This window comes from Bombina bombina, chromosome 6 (assembly GCF_027579735.1).
Source record: "Bombina bombina isolate aBomBom1 chromosome 6, aBomBom1.pri, whole genome shotgun sequence".
Taxonomy (NCBI): Eukaryota; Metazoa; Chordata; class Amphibia; order Anura; family Bombinatoridae; genus Bombina; species Bombina bombina.
In genome coordinates, this window is record NC_069504.1 from 983723308 (window position 1) to 983743349 (window position 20042).

Sequence of the window (20042 nt, forward strand, 5' to 3'; positions counted from 1 at the left end):
GAGTTACTTAGAAGTCAGCACTGATTGGCTAAACTGCACATCTGTTAAAAGAACTGAAATAAAGGGGCAGTCTGCAGAAGCTTTGATACAAGGTAATCACAGAGGTAAAAATGTATTAATATCACAGTGTTGGTTATGCAAAACTGGGAAATGGGTAATAAAGGGATTATCTATCTTTTTAAACAATAACAATTCTGAAGTAGACAATCCCTATTTATCAAAAGCTAGTTTATTATATCAATGCTAAAGTGATAGTAAACTAAAAATGTAATTCCACATGGATAAATTCATGTAATTAAAGAAAATTAAACAACATTGTAATATAGAATAATTTTATTGTGCTAGGTTTGGCATTAAAATACCTTGTTTTGTTTTTTTTTTTTTGTAAATTTGCTTCTACAAATACTCCCTTGAGAAGCCAAATGTCACACTGTGTGACTTAAGTATGATGCAAATTACTGCATATGTTACATCCAGTTTTACATCTGATTTGGTTGTAGATGTCATACATCTTATCTAAATGTGTTGTATGAATCAACCTTGGATCTCATGGATAACTCAACTTTTCCCATACATATTCTGTAAATGAAGCACACATCTGTTAATACCTGTCTGTTTTAGCTCCCTTGCTTGTGCTTAGGTTGGCTTTGTGTGTTTTATATTTAGCCACCAATCAGGAGGCGCTACCCAGGTGCTGAACCAAAAGGAGCTGGCCCCTAAGCTTACATTCCTGCCTTTTCAAATAAAATTAACAAGAGCATGAAGAAAAAATTATAATAGGAGTAAATTAGAAAGTTGTTTACATTTTCATGCTCTATCTGAATCATAAAAGAAAAACAATTGGTTAGTATCCTTTTAATCAAGCTCAAATAAGATTTTGAAGGCTATGTGCTGTTAGGATTGTGAGAAAGACACTTCAGTAGTTCCTAAATTGTAAAGAACTGAAGATACAGTATACACATTTGACACAATATAGAAACAGAGTCTAACCTGGTACAAAAATATAGACAGACTTCATCTCTGGGTTAGCAAAGTCAAGGGAATGATTGTATAAACAGGAGTACTCTCCTGTGTTGCTGCCCGTTACATTACGGAGGGTTAGCGTGCTTGTAAAAATGTTGTTTTTTGTTGACATCTTTGCGTCTATAAGTTGTCCATCGTGCAGCCACACAATTGCTGTATTTGCAGAGCAAGTCAGTGAGATCATGCTGGTGAGATTGAGTACAATTTCTGTGTCCGTCGGGGTGATTTCCAAGCCAAAGCTTTTGAATGCCATGACTAGTAAACCTTAAGGAAATAAGGAAACGGTTAATAATGAAAAGGTTATACAAAGTTAGAAAAACAAGTGTAGCAGAATTTCTAATATATATCATTATTTAATAACTATCCTTATTTAGACTGCAGAGATGAGTATTTGTCCTTGCACAGATACAAAAGAACATAGGCAGGATGTGTGGAAGACCGTAAACATAGTTTCAGATAATATAATTAGCCTGCTAAAAAGATCTCATAACTTTTTAACCATATTGTGCTTCCCTGATTCTCTCCATGTTCATTTGACCCTATTATTGCCTAGTTTCCTTTGACAGCAACAGATGTACAGGGGTGTGCACGTGACATACTTATGTATCTGCAAAGTATTACATGCATGTTTAAAGGTATCATTAAAGTGCTAAAGGGACAGTCTACTTGAAAATTGTTATTGTTTCAAAAGATAAATAATCCCGTTATTACCCATTCCCCAGCTTTGCACAACCAACACTGCTATATTACCCCTGTGATTACCTTGTATATAAGCCCCTGCAGACTGCTTTTTTTTATTAGCTTTTTACAATCTTGCATTTTAGTCAATTATTGCTGGTTCTTGTGAACCCACTATCATTCGCCATGGGAGTGAGCATAATGCTATCTATATAGCACAGAAGAACTAACACTGTCTGGCTTTAGTGCACAATTGTAGAAAGCTAAAAAAAAACCACACTGAGATAAGAGGTGGCCTGCAGAGGCTTATAAACAAGCAATCTTAGGGGTTATAAAGTATATTAATAGAAGAGTATTGGTTATGCAATGCTGGGGAATGGGTAGTAAAGGGGTTATCTATCTTTTTAATAGGGCCAGACTGGGAATAAAAAGTAGTCCTGAAAAAATATGAAGACCAGCCCTATTTTCTGTTGATTCGGTAGAATGTACATGCCCCGTTTTTCTCAAAAGAGTTTACTGGGATACTCCTTCCCCAATATTGTTTTCAGAATTAAATTATATTACTTTGTATTAAAGAAAAATGCCAGACTGATGTTATATAGGCACCCTACAACCCAATTGCATCCATCAATCACCCCTTTAAATTGTAGCTTTTCAACCCGATCTGCTGAAGCCCACCGGGATATGAAAACCAAATTTTTTCTTTCATGATTCAGACAGAGCATGCAATTTTAAGCAACTTTCTAATTTTCTCCTATTATCATTTTTTTCCTAAATGAAGCCACCAATCAACAAGTGCTACCCAGGGTGCTGAACAAAATAAATGGGCCAGCTCCTAAGCTTACATTCTTGCTTTTCAAATGAAGATAGCAAGATAATGAAGACAAATTGATAATAGGAGTAAATTAGAAAGTTGCTTAAAATGGCATGCTCTATCTGAATCATGAAAGGGAAAAAATTGGGTTTCATATCCCTTTGAATTGATGAATAAATGGTACTGGATACATTCTAGCAGTAAAGCATTGCACTTTGTTGGAGAGGAAGCAACATACTTGTTGAGCCTGTTCCAAGATGCATAGACTATGGTTTCATTAACTTACTAAACTCAGGCTATTTTTGAGAAGGGGAATAAAGGCTAACCTTATTTAGATTGATTTCCTTTGGGAATATCATTTATCAGGAAAGAGATTGTAAATGCCTTTCAAGTAATCACAATTTAACAAGTAAAATCTGCTTAAAACAACTCAGTGTCTTCTGAGATTTCAAAGATGCTCCATCCCTCTTTAATGTAAACTGGATTAGTACAGATCTTGTTTGCTTAAATAGATAGTTTAGTGTCAAATAGTACATTATCTTTAATTGTCAGTGCTTGTCATTTTAGTACTACTTACCCGGCAAGTCTATGGGCCTGATAATGCGTTTAAAGGAACATGAAACCTAAATATTGTATTCTTGATTCATATGGAACATACAATTTTAAACAACTTTCCAATGTACCTCTATTATCAAATTTGCTTCATTCTCTGGATATCCTTTGTTGAAAGAGTAGCTAGCTGGGAGCTAGCTGAGCACACCAGGTGAGCCAATGACAAGAGGCACATATGTGCAGCCATAAATCACCAGCTAGCTCCCAGCAGAGCATTGCTGCTCCGGAGCCTACCAAAGTATCTTTTTCAACAAAATATACTATGAGAATGGAGCAAAACTTGGAAAGTTGTTTAAAATTGCATGTTATAGTTGAAACATGAGAGTTTAATTTTGATTTTGCTGTAAAGTAGTTAAACACATATTTAAAGGGACAGTAAAGTTAAAATTAAGCCTTAAAGGGACATGAAACCCAAAAATTTTCTTTCATGATTGAGAAAGAGCATGCAATTTTAAACAACTTTATAATTTACTTCTATTATCTATTTTGCTTTATTCTCTTGATATCCTTTGCTGAAAAGCATATCTAGATAGGCTTAGTAGCTGCTGATTGGTGGCTGCACATAGATGCCTCGTGTGATTGGCTCACTCATGTGCATCGCTATTTCTTCAGCAAAGGATATCTAAATAATGAAGCAAATTAAATCATAGAAGTAAATTAGAAAGTAAAATTGTATTCTCTACCTGAAACATGAAAGAAAAATGTTGGGTTTAGTGTCCCTTTAACGGATTGGACAGAACATACCATTTTAAGAAACTTTCTAATTTCCTTTTTTTAAAAATCATTTTTGCTTATGTTCACTTGGTATCCTTTGTTAATGAGTAATCTTAGGTGAGCTCAGGAGTGTGCATGTCTTAAAGGACCAGTAAATACAGTAGATTTGCATAATTAACACATGCATAATAAAAAGACAATGCAATAGCACTTAGTCTGAACTTCAAATGAGAAGTAGATTTTTTTTCTGACAAATGTCAGTTATGTCTATTTCCACTCTCCCTGTATCATGTGACAGCCATCAGCCAATCACAAATGTATATACGTATATTCTGTGAATTCTTGCACATGCTCAGTAGGTGCTGGTGACTCAATACGTGTAAATATAAAGAGACTGTGCACATTTTGTTAATGGAAGTAAATTAGAAAGTTGTTTAAAATTGCCTGCTCCTTCTGAATCATGAACGTTTAATTTTGACTTGAGTGTCCCTTTAAGCCATCTGGCAGCAGTGTTTGCAAAATATTTTTAGCAATGTTATATATAGTTTTACTGCTGCCCACCTAGCTTTGCTATTCATCAAAGGATACCAAGAGAACAAAGAAAGTAGTTCCAGATTGGCGACGCAGGGCCATGTCAGTTGCAGAATCTGCAGAGGGAGGTCACGGAGCGAGCCTTGTGTGCACGCATAGCGCATCTATTCAACACTGTACCTAGCAGCCAGGCTGCAGGTGTGGAGGCTTGGGGTGGGGGCAGATCAGTGGCTCCTTAGAACACTTGGCAGACAAGGTAAAGGGCTGGAGGGGCCTGGGCTCTATGGCTGGTTTGATTTTCCAGTCTGGACCGGAAGGCAAGTTTGTAAATAGAAGTAATTTGGAAAGTTGTTTTAAATTGCATGCTCTATCAGAATCATGAACATTTAATTTTGACTTTACTGTCTCTTTAACTCTTTTGCTGCTAAGTTATTTTCACACCCCAGAGCTAAGCCAATTCTGAGCTTTTTTACTACTTACAGTTAAACACTATTGTAAGTCAAATGTCAGTGAGTGACCCACACAAATTATATGTTATTTTTTTTTCAGCAGGACCAGCAGATTCACAATATACCATTATTATATTTATATTTCATGGCATGTGAGATAACGGTGGCAAAAAATGTAAAACAAATTAAAAAATATTTTGATGCTTTAGATTTTAATAAATTATATTGAAAATGCCCAGGTGACTGCTTTTATTGTAGGTTCACACTCTGGAATAAAATTCTCTTGAATCATAGTGCTGTGAAGCTTATTTGCTCTTGTGTACTTTATTTTTAAAGAGCTTCTTTGTAGTATCTTTCCAAGACCACCAGGCATGTCTCTTTCAAAAGAGGGGTCTTAGAGGTTTGCAGCTGCTAAGGGAGCTCAGATTGATAGGTTTGTAGAACTTCCCCCATTCAGCTTCCTTGCAGCTACCTATGCTTCCTGGTTCTGCTTCTTTGTGACGTCACCACTTGCGTTCCTGGTGACATCACTGGCACTCCCATTAAGCCTGGGAGTGCCGGCCACTAGGCCACCAATGATCCCACAGCATGTAGTGCGGGGGATTGCCAAAAACAGCTTTTAATCGGAGATCCCTCTGCATGACAAAAAGGGTTTGCCATGCACACACATGTCGGGATGCACAAGGGCCCCATCAATGCGGTTAAAGTGCTAATTGGGAGGCACAGGCATCTGATTATCCCGAGCATGTACAATCAATGTTTTACAGGGTCATGCAACAGCCCCTGCGGATTGGCTCACTGGCTGTGTATGCTTGGGACCAGCATCTATCTGCGGCTGATGAGTAGGACTTTAAACTCTTTTGCAGGGGTTAAACACATTAGACTTACAGGGTCAGTATGTACTTTTTGAACTACAATGCCCTTTAATTAATCTAATTCATTGTTACAATTGCAAACTATAAATAGATATGTTTTATCAGATTATTATACTACAATTGCTTCCTAAAGGCAATAAATTAATATACTTCATCATGTGAGTGGCCAGATCCAGCCCTGCTACTGCCAGCTGTTTGTGACATAGAGGATTAACCAACCCTTCAACTTTAACCAGTTTATCACAACCAATCCACTCAAGGTGAATCTGTGACTTAGCTCAGTGGGGGCCAGGTCAACAAATACTCACCAGACTCTACTAGACCCAGAAAATGACCCAAAACTTGCCATTTTTAATGACACCCACTCTAATCTATCTCTGTTGCTACCACCAAAGATTATTATATGTGAAATCTCTGGAAAAAAAAACACTTAAAGATTAAAACACTAAAAACACAATTTGACAAAAAACAAACTAGAAACACAGTACTGTTATATTTGTCTCTGGTGACATGGTTTAAATGTTAGACAAAGGTAAAACTTAATAAAGGAATTACATTATTATGAATGAAAAACACAGTGCATCTATGTTTAAAAAATAATTAACAAAAAAGATTGCACAAAGCAAACAAATATAAAATAAAAAAGTGAAAAATAAAAAAAAATCTAATACTGTATCAGCATAGCATATGCCAAATAGAGATGGGAAGAAAAATGGTTACAAACACTGTAATGCATAGCCTCCGGTGTGATAAACGACAAAATTATTTAGCCTAATTTAACACCTGACTAGTCCCCTTTCAGAAAGGGGGCAAATAATGTAGCCACCCTTTTTATGGCAGGCCACAAACCAGCTCTCAAGCCCTACAGTATTTTATCATTTTAGTTAGGTATGTAATTATGCGCTGCGGAATCTGTTGGCGCTCTATAAATAACCGATAATAATAATAATAATAATAAGTTTGTTTTTATTCTTGAAAAAAAAAATACATAGCAAAAAAAATAATTTTGAAGTTCAACCTGGTATTTAGTGTTGTATTTTCTAGAAATTACTGTAATTAATTCACTTTTAGAATCTTTTTTCCCATGTGACCTGTAAAATAATAACTTTCCTACTGTGAAACAAACAAAAAAACAAAATGGTGAGAACATAAACTAATATAAAGCTAATATTGTTGGTTGGTTTAACTTGTGTATTCATCGGAAAAATATCTCTGTAATATATTCACTTAACAAAGGACCACATCACTTTTCCATTTGTTGACCGTTTGGGACCAAGGCTGTTTTTACATTTCTGCAGTGTTTGTGTTTAGCTATAATTTTCCTCTTACTCATTTATTGTACTCATACATATTATATACCGTTTTTCTCGCAGTTAAATGGACTTTCGAAAGATACCATTATTTTAATCATATCATATAATTATTATAAAATATGATGAAAAAATGGAAAAAAAATACTTTTTCTAACTTTGACCCCCAAAATCTGTTACACATCTACAAACACCAAAAACACCCATGCTAAATAGTTTCCAAATTTTGTCCTGGGTTTAGAAGTATCCAATGTTTACATGTGCTTTGCTTTTTTTGCAAGTTATAGGGCAATAAATACAAGTAGCACTTTGCTATTTCCAAACCATTTTGTTTTTAAAATTAGCGATACATTGGAACACTGATATCTGTCTGGAATCCCTGAATATCCCTTGACATATCTATTTTTTTTAGAAGACAACCCAAAGTATTGATCTAGGCCCATTTTGGTATATTTCATGCCACCATTTCACTGCCAAATGCGATTAAATAAAAAAAAAAAGTTCACTTTTTCACAAACTTTTTCACAAACTTTAGGATTCTCACTGAAATTATTTACAAACAGCTTGTGCAATTATGGCACAAATGGTTGTAAATGCTTCTCTGGGATCCCCTCTGTTCAGAAATAGCAGACCTATATGGCTTTGGCTTTGCTTTTTGGTAATTAGAAGGCCGCTAAATGCCGCTGCGCACCACACGTGTATTGTGCCCAGCAGTGAAGGGGTTCATTAGGGAGCTTGTAGGGAGCTTAAGTTGCATGGTTAATTTTAGCTTTAGTGTAGAGATCAGCCTCCTACCTGACACATCCCATCCCCTAATCCCTCCCAAACAGCTCTCTTCCTTCCCCAGAATTGTCCCCGCCATCTTAAGTACTGGCAGAAAGTCTGCCAGTACTAAAATAATAATAAAAAAAAAATAAAAAACCCCACATATTCTGCTGTGGAGGATCCCCCTTAGCCCCCAACCTCCCTGATCCCCCAACAGCTCTCTAACCCTCCCCCTTTACCTTATTGTGCTCCATCTTGGGTACTGGCAGCTGTCAGCCAGTACCCAGTTGGCCATAAAATATGGTATTTTTTTTATTTTTAAATATTTTTCTATAGTGTAGCTGCCCCTCCTCAATAACCAACCACCTACCCCCTCCCAGATCCCTTAGATAAAAATTCCCCCCCTCTTCCCTCCCACCTTATCCTAAGCAAATTGTACCATAGTGTAGTGTTCCCACCAGCTCCCACCCCCGTGCTTGCGCCCGCCTGTATGTGTTCCTGTCCACCTCTGACGCACATCCCCCATCGATGGCCGCCCACCCACCTCATTGCAATGGCTCTCACCACAGGGTGGCTCTCTCTGCATCAGATGGCTAAATTTTTTTATTGCAGGATGCCTCAATATCGAGGCATCACTGCAATAACATAAAAAGCACCTGGAAGTGATCAGGATCACTTCCACCGCTTGAAAACACTAATGACGTACACGGTACATCCTTGGTCGTTAACAACCATTTTTTGTAGAACGTACCCTGTACGTCATTGGTCGTTAAGGGGTTAAAGGGACAGTCTACACCTTAGTCATCTTAAAGTCTTACTTTAGATTAAGCTGCAAATAGCCTGCACCCCTTTCTATTTCATGCAGCAGGAATGGTAAAAAAGTTATTTGAAAATTAATATTGTTTTTGGCCACTTTGAAATGGCTGTCAAGTGCTGCCCACTGATATCATAATCTTTATAGTAATATATTAAATATATAAAAATATATATCTACATAGTATTCTCATGCTAATATTTTCTTTGAATACATAATTATGTTTAATATTTATTTTATGTTTAATATTTCTTTAAGACTGAGTTTTCAGTACATGTTTTCCTATCCCTAATAATTAGCCATTGATTATATTTCAAAATTATTTATTTTAAGTAATATTTAGTGAAAAAGCCATAATGAAGAAATGATATGAAGCTCACCTGTTAACAGGAAATTCATTTTCAGAGACATCTTATTGACAAAATGGCTGCCAATCTGTTCTGGTGAAAGAGAAAAAAACAAACATTTTTATTAATGCTAGTGTATGCTGATTTTCAGACAACTACAGTATGTGTTTCTTTCTTAATACAATTTCCAAAACAATAAAAAAAAAATATATATATATTACGTCCACAGATCTTGGTTAACTTCAAAGACCATAAATAAAAGGTACAGGGAAATTATTTTATTAAGTTGCAGTAAATGGAAAATATGCTCTATATTTTAAACTTGTAAAACGAATGTAATGTCAATATATTACTTGTATGTTGTTCTGTCACTTGTAGGTTCTTCTAAGTCTTTTATTTGTCAAAAGATTGACCTTGACCTTTATGACAATGGTATTTGTAGAAAATGACTACTTCCTAATATAGCTAATCTAGTTGTACAAATACAACTCCAATCCAATCCAATCCCCTGACCACCACCTCATATTTTTCTTATAGCTTGAGGCTGGGGATGTATGAAATGTGCAGCTTGACTAGAAAAACAAAAGATCACTGATTTCTAATATAATAAATAAATGCATCATATGGAGAACATATGAGTGGGAAGGAATCATCATCATGCAATAGAACTAACCTTCAAAATCGTGTTGCCCTAGGCACAGGTGGGTTTTTTAACTACAAGGCCAGTGTTTTTGTGATTTAGGTCACTCTAGATAATCAATAATAAAATAGAAACAAATGTCCTGTCATGGTCTTTTTCATGTGTGTTTGAATGAGGTTATAAACACATTATCCTTAACAACCAGTCCTAGCAGCTTCTGTTTCTCATTGACAATGTTTATCAATATGGCACACATGAACTAGCGCTTTCTAGCTGTAAAAAAAAAAACTGTCAAAATGCACTAAGATATGAGGCAGCCTTCAAGGGTTTACGAGTTAGCATATGAGCCAACCTAGGTTTAACCTTCAACAAAGAATAAATATTAATTTTTAGCATAATATATTCAATTTTTTAGCAATACTTTATATATGAGGACATATTTTATTTATGTATTGAATATTCAATATGCTTTCTGTCTAAGAACAGTGTAATATACATTTATTTTTCTTCTGTTTTAAATTTTTTATTGAATTCAAAAAATATTACATTACACAATTAAATTGCTAACCAAGGGGTCTATCGATACATAAGTGAATAGTAAACTTTAGGGGCGTGATTACATTTACGGCGCAGGCTTCAGCGCAAGCGCTGCAACCCACGCCGCCCGTAATTTCACCTCGCACATCGGAGTATTATATATACCCCACCGGCAGCTCATAAAGTGCCGTAAGTAGGATAAACTAGCGATGTCCAGAAATGAGCGTAAATACAAATTTCTGGATTCGCCAGTGACTTACGGCACTTTAGAAACTGCCGGCACCTAAGAAAAGTAAAGAAAATAACAAATCTCCCGTAAACGTCTAACACGCCTCCCAAAAATAAGCCTGACACGTAAAAACCCCTATATCCGCAATCCCCCCTCTCATTACTAATAATAAATGTATTAACCCCTAGACCGACAACCCCCCCAATGCAATAAACCTAATTAAACTATTAACCCCTATATATGCCATCAAACCCACACCGCAAGTAATAACTAAATTATTAACCCCTAAATCTGTCAACCCCAACATCGCAAACTACCTATTAAAACTATTAACTCCTAATCTGCCTTTAACCTACAACGCAATAAACCCATTAAAACTATTAACCCCTAAACCGCCAAAGCCCACAATGCAATAAACCTAACCCATAACCTAACCCCCCCAACCTAACCCCTCTAACCTAACACCCCCTAAATTAACCCAATTAATTACTATTAAATTTAAAAAAACTAACACTACATTAAAAATACAAATATAAATGAAATTATAAATTAAAGGGACAGCCTAATCAAAATTCTGGAGTAGACTGTCCCTTTAAGCTACAATTACAGAAAAGAAAAAAGAAAATTACCAAATGTTAAAAAATTATACCTAATCCCTATGAAAATAAAAAGCCCCCCCAAAATAAAAACACCCCCTACTCTAATAAACTACCAGTAGCCCTTAAAAGGGCTTTTTGCAGGACATTGCCCCAAGATAATCAGCTCTTTTACAAGACAATACACAAACCCCCCCTAACAGTAAAACCTCCCAACCACCAAACCCCCCAAATAAAATAACCTAACACTAAAAACCCTAAACTACTCATTGCCCTGAAAAGGGCATTTGTTGGGCATTGCTCTTAAAAGGGCATTCTGCTCTTTTACTGCCCACCCCAGCTTAATAAAATTAAAAAAAAAAAAAAAAACCTTTAAAAAACCTAAGTCTAAGCCCCAGGTTGCTACTCACCGTTCCTGAAGTCCAGCGGAGAAGGTCCTGTTCCAGGCGGTAAAGTCTTCTTCCAAGCGGCGACCTCTTCTTTCTTCTTTCTGAACATCCTTCGTGGAGCAGAGCTGAAGACTGAAGACCACGGAGCTGAAGACTGGCGACCCTGGAACTGGAGACCGGTGACTCTGGAACTGAAGACCGGCGACTGCGGAGCCATGGAGCGTGGAGGATCCTCTTCGTACGATCTTCGCCGCACACTGGATAGAGAATTCAAGGGACGCGATTAAAAATGACGTCCCTTGAATTCCTATTGGCTGATTTGATTCTTCAAATTCAAATCAGCCAATAGGATGAAAGCTACTCTAATCCTATTAGCTGAAAAATCAAATCAGCCAATAGGAATTCAAGGGACGCCATTTTTAATTGCGTCCCTTAAATTCTCTATCCAGTGTGCGGCAAAGATCATACGAAGAGGATCCTCCACACTCCATGGCTCCACAGACGCCGGTCTTCAGTTCCAGGGTCGCCGGTCTTCAGCTCCGCTCCACGAAGGATGTTCCAGGAACAAGAAAGAAGAGGTCGCCGCTTGGAAGAAGACTTCACCACCTGGAACAGGACCTTCTTAGACTCAGGTTTTTTTTAAGGGTTTTTTGGTGGGTTTTATTTTATTTAGATAGGGTTGGCAGTAAAACAGCTGAATGCCATTTTAAGGGCAATGCCCAACAAATGCCCTTTTCAGGGCAATGGGTAGTTTAGGGTTTTTAGTGTTCGGCTATTTTACTTGGGGGGGTTTGGTGGGAGGGGTTTTTTACTGTTGGGGGTTGTGTATTTTCTTGTAAAAGATCTTGGGGCAATGCCTTGCAAAAAGCCCTTCTAAGGGCTACTGGTAGTTTATTAGAGTAGGGGGTGTTTTTATTTTGGGGGGCTTTTTTATTTTCATAGGGATTAGGTATAATTTTTTAACATTTGGTAATTTTCTTTTTTATTTTCTGTAATCTTAGATTTTTTTATTTTCTGTAATTGTAGCTTAAAGGGACAGTCTGCTCCAGAATTTTGATTAGACTGTCCCTTTAATTTATACTTAGTTTATTTGTATTTTTAAAGTAGAGTTAGGTTTTCTTAATTTAATAGTAACTTAAGTATTTTGTAAATTAGGTAATTTGGGTTCATTTAGGGGGTGTTAGGTTAGGGGGGTTAGGCTAGGGGGTTAGGTTAGGGGTTAGGTTTATTGCATTGTGGGCTTTGGCGGTTTAGGGGTTAATTCTTTAATAGGTTTATTGCATGGTGGGCTTTGGTAGTTTAGGGGTTAATAGTTTTAATGGGTTTATTGCGTTGTGGGTTTATGGTGTATTAGGGGTTAATAGTTTTAATGGGTTTATTGCGTTGTGGGTTATTGGTGGATTAGGGGTTAATAGTTTTAATAGGTAGTTTGCGATGTTGGGGTTGGCGGATTTAGGGGTTAATAATTTAATTATTACTTGCGGTGTGGGTTTGATGGCGGATATAGGGGTTAATACACTTTATTAGTTATTTCGGTGTGGGATTGTGGTTGACAGGTAGATAGACATTGCGCATGCGTTAGGTGTTAGTTTATTTTTGCAGGCATTTTCAGGAGTTACGGTGCTCCCATACTCAGCGCAAGGCCTGCTACAGCTGCCTTTTATGGCGAGGTAAAAATGGAGTAAGATTTCTCCATTTTCGCTACGTAAGTCCTTCCGCTGGATATTGGATACCGATTTGCAACGCGATCCCATGTTAGCCTAAGGGAGTAAAAATTGCGGGCAACGGGTGAAATATACGTGCCGCATTTATATGCGGCGTTGTATATAGGATACGGCTTTTGCGGGCGACGCTGCATATGTAATGGGGCCCTAGGTTTGATACACATGCTATAGTATAATATTATATATCTTTAAGTTCTCTCATACTGTCTCCTTTATAACAAAGTCCTTTTGAATATTATCTCAGTCAGTTGGAGTATTTCTCAGGAAAACCAGCAGGTTAGTACTTTAAGAGCCAAGAAGGGAGTAAGTAGTTAAGTAAGAGAGGTAAAAAAGAATGAAAGTATTTATGGAGGGAATTGAAATAGAAAGGGATAAGGAAGGGAAGGCTCACCCCTTGTAGAATTTTGGACCTAGGTATGTAAATATATGACAACTTGGGTAAGGAACTAGATCAGTAAAATTATATATTTTATTTAAAAAAGATAGGACAAATACAGCATTTGTTAATATATTACAACAATTATTAGACACCTGAATGAGGGAAATTAAAGGAGGGGTACTACTAGACCCCATATGTAGGCCCAAGCATGGGTGTGGCTAGGGAGCTTGAGATGAGGGATTTAGTTTTAGGGGCCATTACAGTTTTGGAAGCAGAGAGATCAGGGGTCAAGTCGAGCGGGAACGCATGAGAACAGAAATGCTTCAGTAAATACTGCTGTTGCTGGTGGGAGGAGCACAGTCTGATTAGAGGGATAGTGAGATCCTCTAGTAATGAGCAGTAACACTTCCTACAATACACCAAATGCAAGCCTGTCGGCAGTCCAGCTGTGTGATTACCCTGTAATGTGTGGAACACATGGTGCTTACATTTCTGTGTGGCTTGCTCTGGGGTTATTTAGCTCCCCTCAGCAGAAATAGGACTACTGCACCTTAAGTGGGTGAGACTCTGTGACAGAGGAGGATTCTCAGGCATAAAGGCAACCATTCAACCCTTCGTTGGTTTTAATTTGCTTTCATTAACCAATGTATATAGATAATATACATACAAATACAGTGTGTGTGCGTGTGTATAAAACAATATTAAATGTGAGGGGGGGTAGATGTCTTGGTGAGTTCCCAAACTTTTTGTTGTAGGACCCCTGAGAGAGATAAGTGCTCTCCCTTCATTCCCTATTTTATGTGAGGTTGTCACAGCCAGGGGAGGTGAGGTGCTTGATTTTCAGGGAAAAAAAGAAGAGGATAGAGGTGGTACTTCCCAGTTACTGGGACATTTCTTGGTGTGGGGGCATGTCTGGAATAAAGCTTGTAGAAGGCACATTGTAATATTAGCATAAGTACTTCTGGTGGGGGTTTATTTTATGTTACTGTTGCTAAGTTATTAAAGTTGGTTCAAAATATTTTGTATTTAATTCTTAATAAAGTGGGCTGTGGCCTTCCATGTCATTGAGTTTATGTCATTATTCAATTGCTGGGTGCCTAGTCTAAGGGTCAATGAGAATACCCAGCCATATTGACATATCCTCACCCTGTGTGCGCTAGATACTGGCTCCTGTTATATTCTCCTTTTTTGCACAATTGTAAGTTATGGCTAATTCTGCTTCTCAGTCTAACTTTATTGTACATCTCTACTTTTGGTTGCAACTTCTCCTTTTTTGAGCTTATTGCCTTCCCCTTTCTCAGAGGCTGACAATGTACAGCTTGCATTCCACTTGTGAAAGTGTCAGGGAGCACAATAGATCATTTAGATCTGTTTCCCACACATTTCTCCAAAGCGTCCCTATATTGTACATAATAATTCTTTGCTTGATGTAGCAAATATTTGAGCAAGTGGACTAAAAAACAGAAGTAGAATAAATAAAAAAACCTCTTAACAAGTGGCAAGCGGAAGAAGACAAAAAAATATTCAGAGCTCTTTGTGAAAAAGCTATTTTATTTAATCATAAAACAACAGGGAAGAAGGTTTTGTTCAAGTGATTGTTTTTTCATCCCAGCTGGAGCAAACAATCTGTCCTGCGACTTCCCCACAAACAAACATCGGTGTCAGTATGCTGCACGTACTGATGAAATTTTAAAGCACACAAAACCCAAATTCTTTTGTTCATGATTTATAAACTTTCCAATTTACTTCTATTATCTAATTTTCTTGATGTCCTTTAATGAAAATCATATCTAAATAGGTTCAGTAGCTAATGATTGGTGGCTGCTCATAGATACCTCGTGTGATTGGCTCACCCATGTGCATTGCTATTTCTTCAACAAAGGATATCTGAAGAATGAAGCAAATGAAATAATAGAAGTAAATTGCAGTGTTGTTTAAAATTGTATTCTCTATCTGAATCATGAAGGAATAAATTTGGGCTTCATGTACCTTTAAGATGTAAAAATTCATTCTGCTATATAAAAATATACATTTCTTTAAAGCATTCGAAAATTCAACTTGCATTGCTTCTATTTTGTCAATACTATTTTTGAAAAATAATAAAAATGTAATTTATATTCACTATTTATAGAGAAAATGTGTAGAGTAGCTGTTTACTGCCATTTTTGAAATATTTTTATAATTTACATAATTTACAAATGTGATAATGTCACAGAAAGTGCTCAAGGAGAGAAATCTGCTACAATATGTAAACTGGTGCTTCCTTTTCATATATCTTTTACTTTAAGGATAAAATAATTTGTAATGGACGATCATTTTTATTCAACACTATTGGTAAAGCCCGTGTACATGGGCCATTTTCTTTATTGCCGCGGTCCTACCCACGCTCCCATCCGGCCACGACCCCTGACACACCCCGTCGCGCCCCCGCCGCTGCATATGCACCATCCGCGCTCCCGCCCAGCCCAGCCACGTCACTTCACACCCATGTCACGGACCCGTCACGTCCCGTCATGCCTATTTCTGCCGGCCATGCCCCCTACTGCATGCGCAACTGACGACGGCGACGGACGCATTACAAACACGTTTATAGTGTAGATATTTTTATTGAGGTTTACAAATATAAATGATTTCTAGCTTGCACAATACGAAATACACATCCAATAAGATAAAAGGGTCTAACATGAGACATATCTGCATAGGGTCATATCTATATAGATCTACATATAAGTTTCAGACTGGCCACTCTTCTTGGACCTTTAAAATGACCCAGTATTCAACAAGAATTCTAATCTATAGGCTACATTACAGCCATTAATCTATACTTATTACCATATACCGAAGGCATATCAGAACCAAAATATCAATGCTGCAAAGTACAATGCCTTATATGGTTCCATAACAAAATACCAAGAATTGCAGGTGCAAACTACAAAATAAAGCTCTTTTTCTTTTAAATTCATTCGGCCCTCCTATAACAACTGAGGCCACTTTTGTGCCTGTGACACAGAAAATAACAACTTCTAGGAGGGACATATATGATGAAGGCCTTCAAAATGACACAGTATTCAGCAAGAGTTCTAATCTATAGACTATATCACTACCATTAATCTATGCTTATAACCATATACTGAAGGCGTACCAGGACTAAAACATTAATACTGCAAAATGTAATGCCTTATATGGCTCAAAATAAAGATATTCTAAGGGCATACTGAAACTAAAGCAACAATACTTCATAATGCAATGTTCTATTTCATCTATTAATTATAGAATATATGTATTCCTCATCAATTAATGCCACTTTTGGGCTTCTAGTCAAATTAAGACAGCTAAGTAGGGGGAACCATGTTTAAATTTCAGAGAATGTCAATAAAACATATCTATAAAAAAGATACTTTATCTTGCTTTGTCAGACTTATCTATGGAAGGAATAAATAGGGACATATACATACATCCTAGAGAGGCTCAAGTAACACAATTACTGTGAAAATATCATCTGTCAATACAGTAATCATAAATCTGAACAGGCATGCCAGTGTATATGTGGAATGTACTGATTACAGGTCTATACAACAAATAAACAGGGCCATCGTTGACTGTATATAAATATCATAATCTAAGTCTTCCAAGCTTCATATTAAGGCCTCTCTTATAGATAATGATAGGCAAATGAGCTGACAAAGTAATAATGATTCAAACTTCAGTCGTATAGAACTAGCTAAGCCCTGCAGTAAGAAGGCAATAACATTAACAAATTAAAATTTTGGCAAACATTGTAAAAAATAGGTACATCCTAAATGTTACAAATAGCATTGTGTTGAGGAACAGCAGAGTCCCTGCACACTTGGGGAGAGTATAATAACTGTAAAAGGCAGTAGCTTTAAGGTAGCAGTACATCAGACCATAAGGCCATCATTAAGACAGTCAAAATAAAAAAATATATATATATTGACACAACAATAAGCCTTTTTGTAAAGACTATGGGGGATATTTATCAAAGGTCTGTCGGACCTGATCCGACAGTGCAGATCAGGTCCGACAGACCTCGCTGAATGCGGAGAGCAATACGCTCTCCGTATTCAGCATTGCACCAGCAGCTCACAAGAGCTGCTGGTGCAACGCCGCCCCCTGCAGACTCGCGGCCAATGGGCCGCCAGTAGAGAGGGGTCAATCAACCCGATCGTACTCGATCAGGTTGATTTCCGGCGATGTCTGCTCAGAGCAGGCGGACAGGTTATGGAGCAGCGGTCTTTGTGACCGCTGCTTCATAACTGCTGTTTCTGGCGAGTCTGAAGATTCGCCAGAAACACGGGCCGGCAAGCTCCTTTCGGAGCTTGATAGGTAGGCCCCTATATACTACAGTCACTATTGCCAATCCTGAGAGGTGGAATTTCCACAGTTCTGTTAAGTAAGTTCACAGATATATCCTAATTTGTAGGTGCATATGAGAAGGGTAAAACTATACGGCACCTTCTACAGAACCATCTCTGATGTTTAACCCTCACCTCTACGCCAGAATATCATGTCTCCTATTACAGACACAGAGAGGATGATCTTCTGTTGGAGAGACTTCAGTCAAACATGAAAACTACCAGCATCTCACACATGGGAGTCGGCCACACTCCCAGGTGCAATTACTCGGTCGCCATAACATTTTTCCACGTAAAGATACACAATCTCGCTCACACTTAAGAGAGAAAAAGAGAGCCCTCTGCTTATATCTTCAAGTGAGTTGAGAAGATCTACATCCCAGTATTGTGTAGCTGAATTAGAGGAATTTACTGGGGTTTTCTGTGACACTGAGTTAACTCCTTCCTCCGGTCTGGGCTCATGTGTAGGTGTGAGGGTAAATACCTGTGCTGTCTGCAAGTATAAGGCACCTGTCACTTCTATAGAGGCTCCCTCCGCAACTGAGTTAGGTAATGTATGACGTGTTGAACCATCTTTCGGCTGTGAAGCAGCAACGATCCTGTCAATCCTCTCACAGAACCTCCGTTCGAATCTGACATAAGCTCTCGAAATATAGCACCTAGCTCCCCCATGGTTGCTATATACTCAGTAAAAGAGATAGGAGTTGAATTAGTGCAGCTTATACCAAAGTATGCTTAACAGCAAGCATCCATAGACACTTGCTGGGGGGTCGTGTGTTGAGGCCATGTCCTTACTGTAGTTTCCGGAACACTTAGGCTGCAGATTAGCATAATACTTAGCTCAAATTATGTAGAAATTCTTAACATCTAAGTATCTAGTGGTTGCAGCGTTAGATGATCCTTAATAAGAAAGATTTTTAAAAGATATTCTGACAAATCGGAGCAGCACTAAATATTGCAACCTAAATTGGCCGCTGCCCAGAAGTCCCCCCATCTTCAACATATTTTTTAACTAATTGCCCAATAGTTTTAAAAAAAGAGATGACTCAAGAGCATCTAAACTTTAATATTTTTTTTAAAATGAATTCAACCTTTGTGTTACCATTAAAAAAAGAAAAACAAACTATAATAATTCTTATACTTGACTCTTTTAATTACTAATTGTAAATTCTCATTACAAAAATGTAAATATATTGTCAATACATTAGCTACTAAACATATTATTTATTTATTAAACTTTTGATTAAAAAATAGTTATTATAAAACTGTTTTTAGAAAATGTAGCGATTCTGTATATAGAAAATAGACTCAGTATGTGAAATCTTGTTTTCAATAACAGTTTATTGATTTGAATGTGACAGAACCACTTTAGGTGTTACTGAAGATTTGAGCAATCTGATTTTTTATTTTATTGTGTGATTTTATTGATTCGTGTTGTGATCTGGAGAACAGAACTCACATAAAAATAAAAGAATATCCCACCTCTGACAAAAGTAATGATAATAATGACGATAACAAATAATGCTCAGGTTCCAATCCAATCAGCCAATAGGATTGAGCTGGCATTATATTGGCTGATTGGAATAGCCAATAGAATGCAAGCTCAATCCTATTGGCTGATTGGATCAGCCAATAGGATGAAAGCTCAATAAAAAAAATAAATTCCCCTTTAATTCCTATTGGCTGATAGAATTCTATCAGCCAATTGGAATGTAAGGGACGCCATTTTGGATGACGTACCTAAAAGGGAAACTTCATTCGTCGTTGACCATCGTAAGAAGAGGATGCTCTGTGCCGGATGTCTTCAAAATGGAGCCGCTCCGCGCCGGATGGATGAAGATAGAAGATGCCGTCTGAATGAAGACTTCTGCTCGCTTGGATGAAGACTTCTGCCCGCTTGGATGAAGACTTCTGCCGGCTTCGCTGAGGACTTCTGCCGCTTGGATGAGGATGGATGTCCGGTCTTCAAAAACTGTAAGTGGATTGTTGGTGGTTAGTGTTTTTCTAAGGGTTTATTGGGTGGGTTTTAATTTTAGGTTAGGGACTTTGGGCAGTAAAAGAGCTAAATGCCCTTTTAAGGGCAATGCCCATACAAATGCCCTTTCCAGGGCAATGGGGAGCTTAGGTTTATTAGATAGGGTTTTATTTGGGGGGGGGGGGTTGGTTGGTTGGGTGGTGTGTTTTACTGTTGGGGGGTTTTTGTATTTTTTTTACAGGTAAAAAAGCTGATTTCTTTGGGGCAA

At 37.5% G+C, this 20042-nt stretch overlaps 1 protein-coding gene across 1 annotated transcript in view; it reads right to left on the reverse strand.

Moving 5' to 3' along the window:
* PDGFRB (platelet derived growth factor receptor beta) overlaps positions 1–20042 on the reverse strand; it is a 247002-nt gene that overhangs the window by 129638 nt on the left and 97322 nt on the right. The window contains exons 2-3 of the mRNA XM_053718652.1: positions 8966–9025; positions 991–1287 (exon numbers count right to left, since the gene is read on the reverse strand). Coding sequence (XP_053574627.1) covers positions 991–1287; positions 8966–8996 — 328 coding nt within the window. The 5' untranslated portion in view covers positions 8997–9025. The remainder of the gene's footprint in view (positions 1–990; positions 1288–8965; positions 9026–20042) is intronic.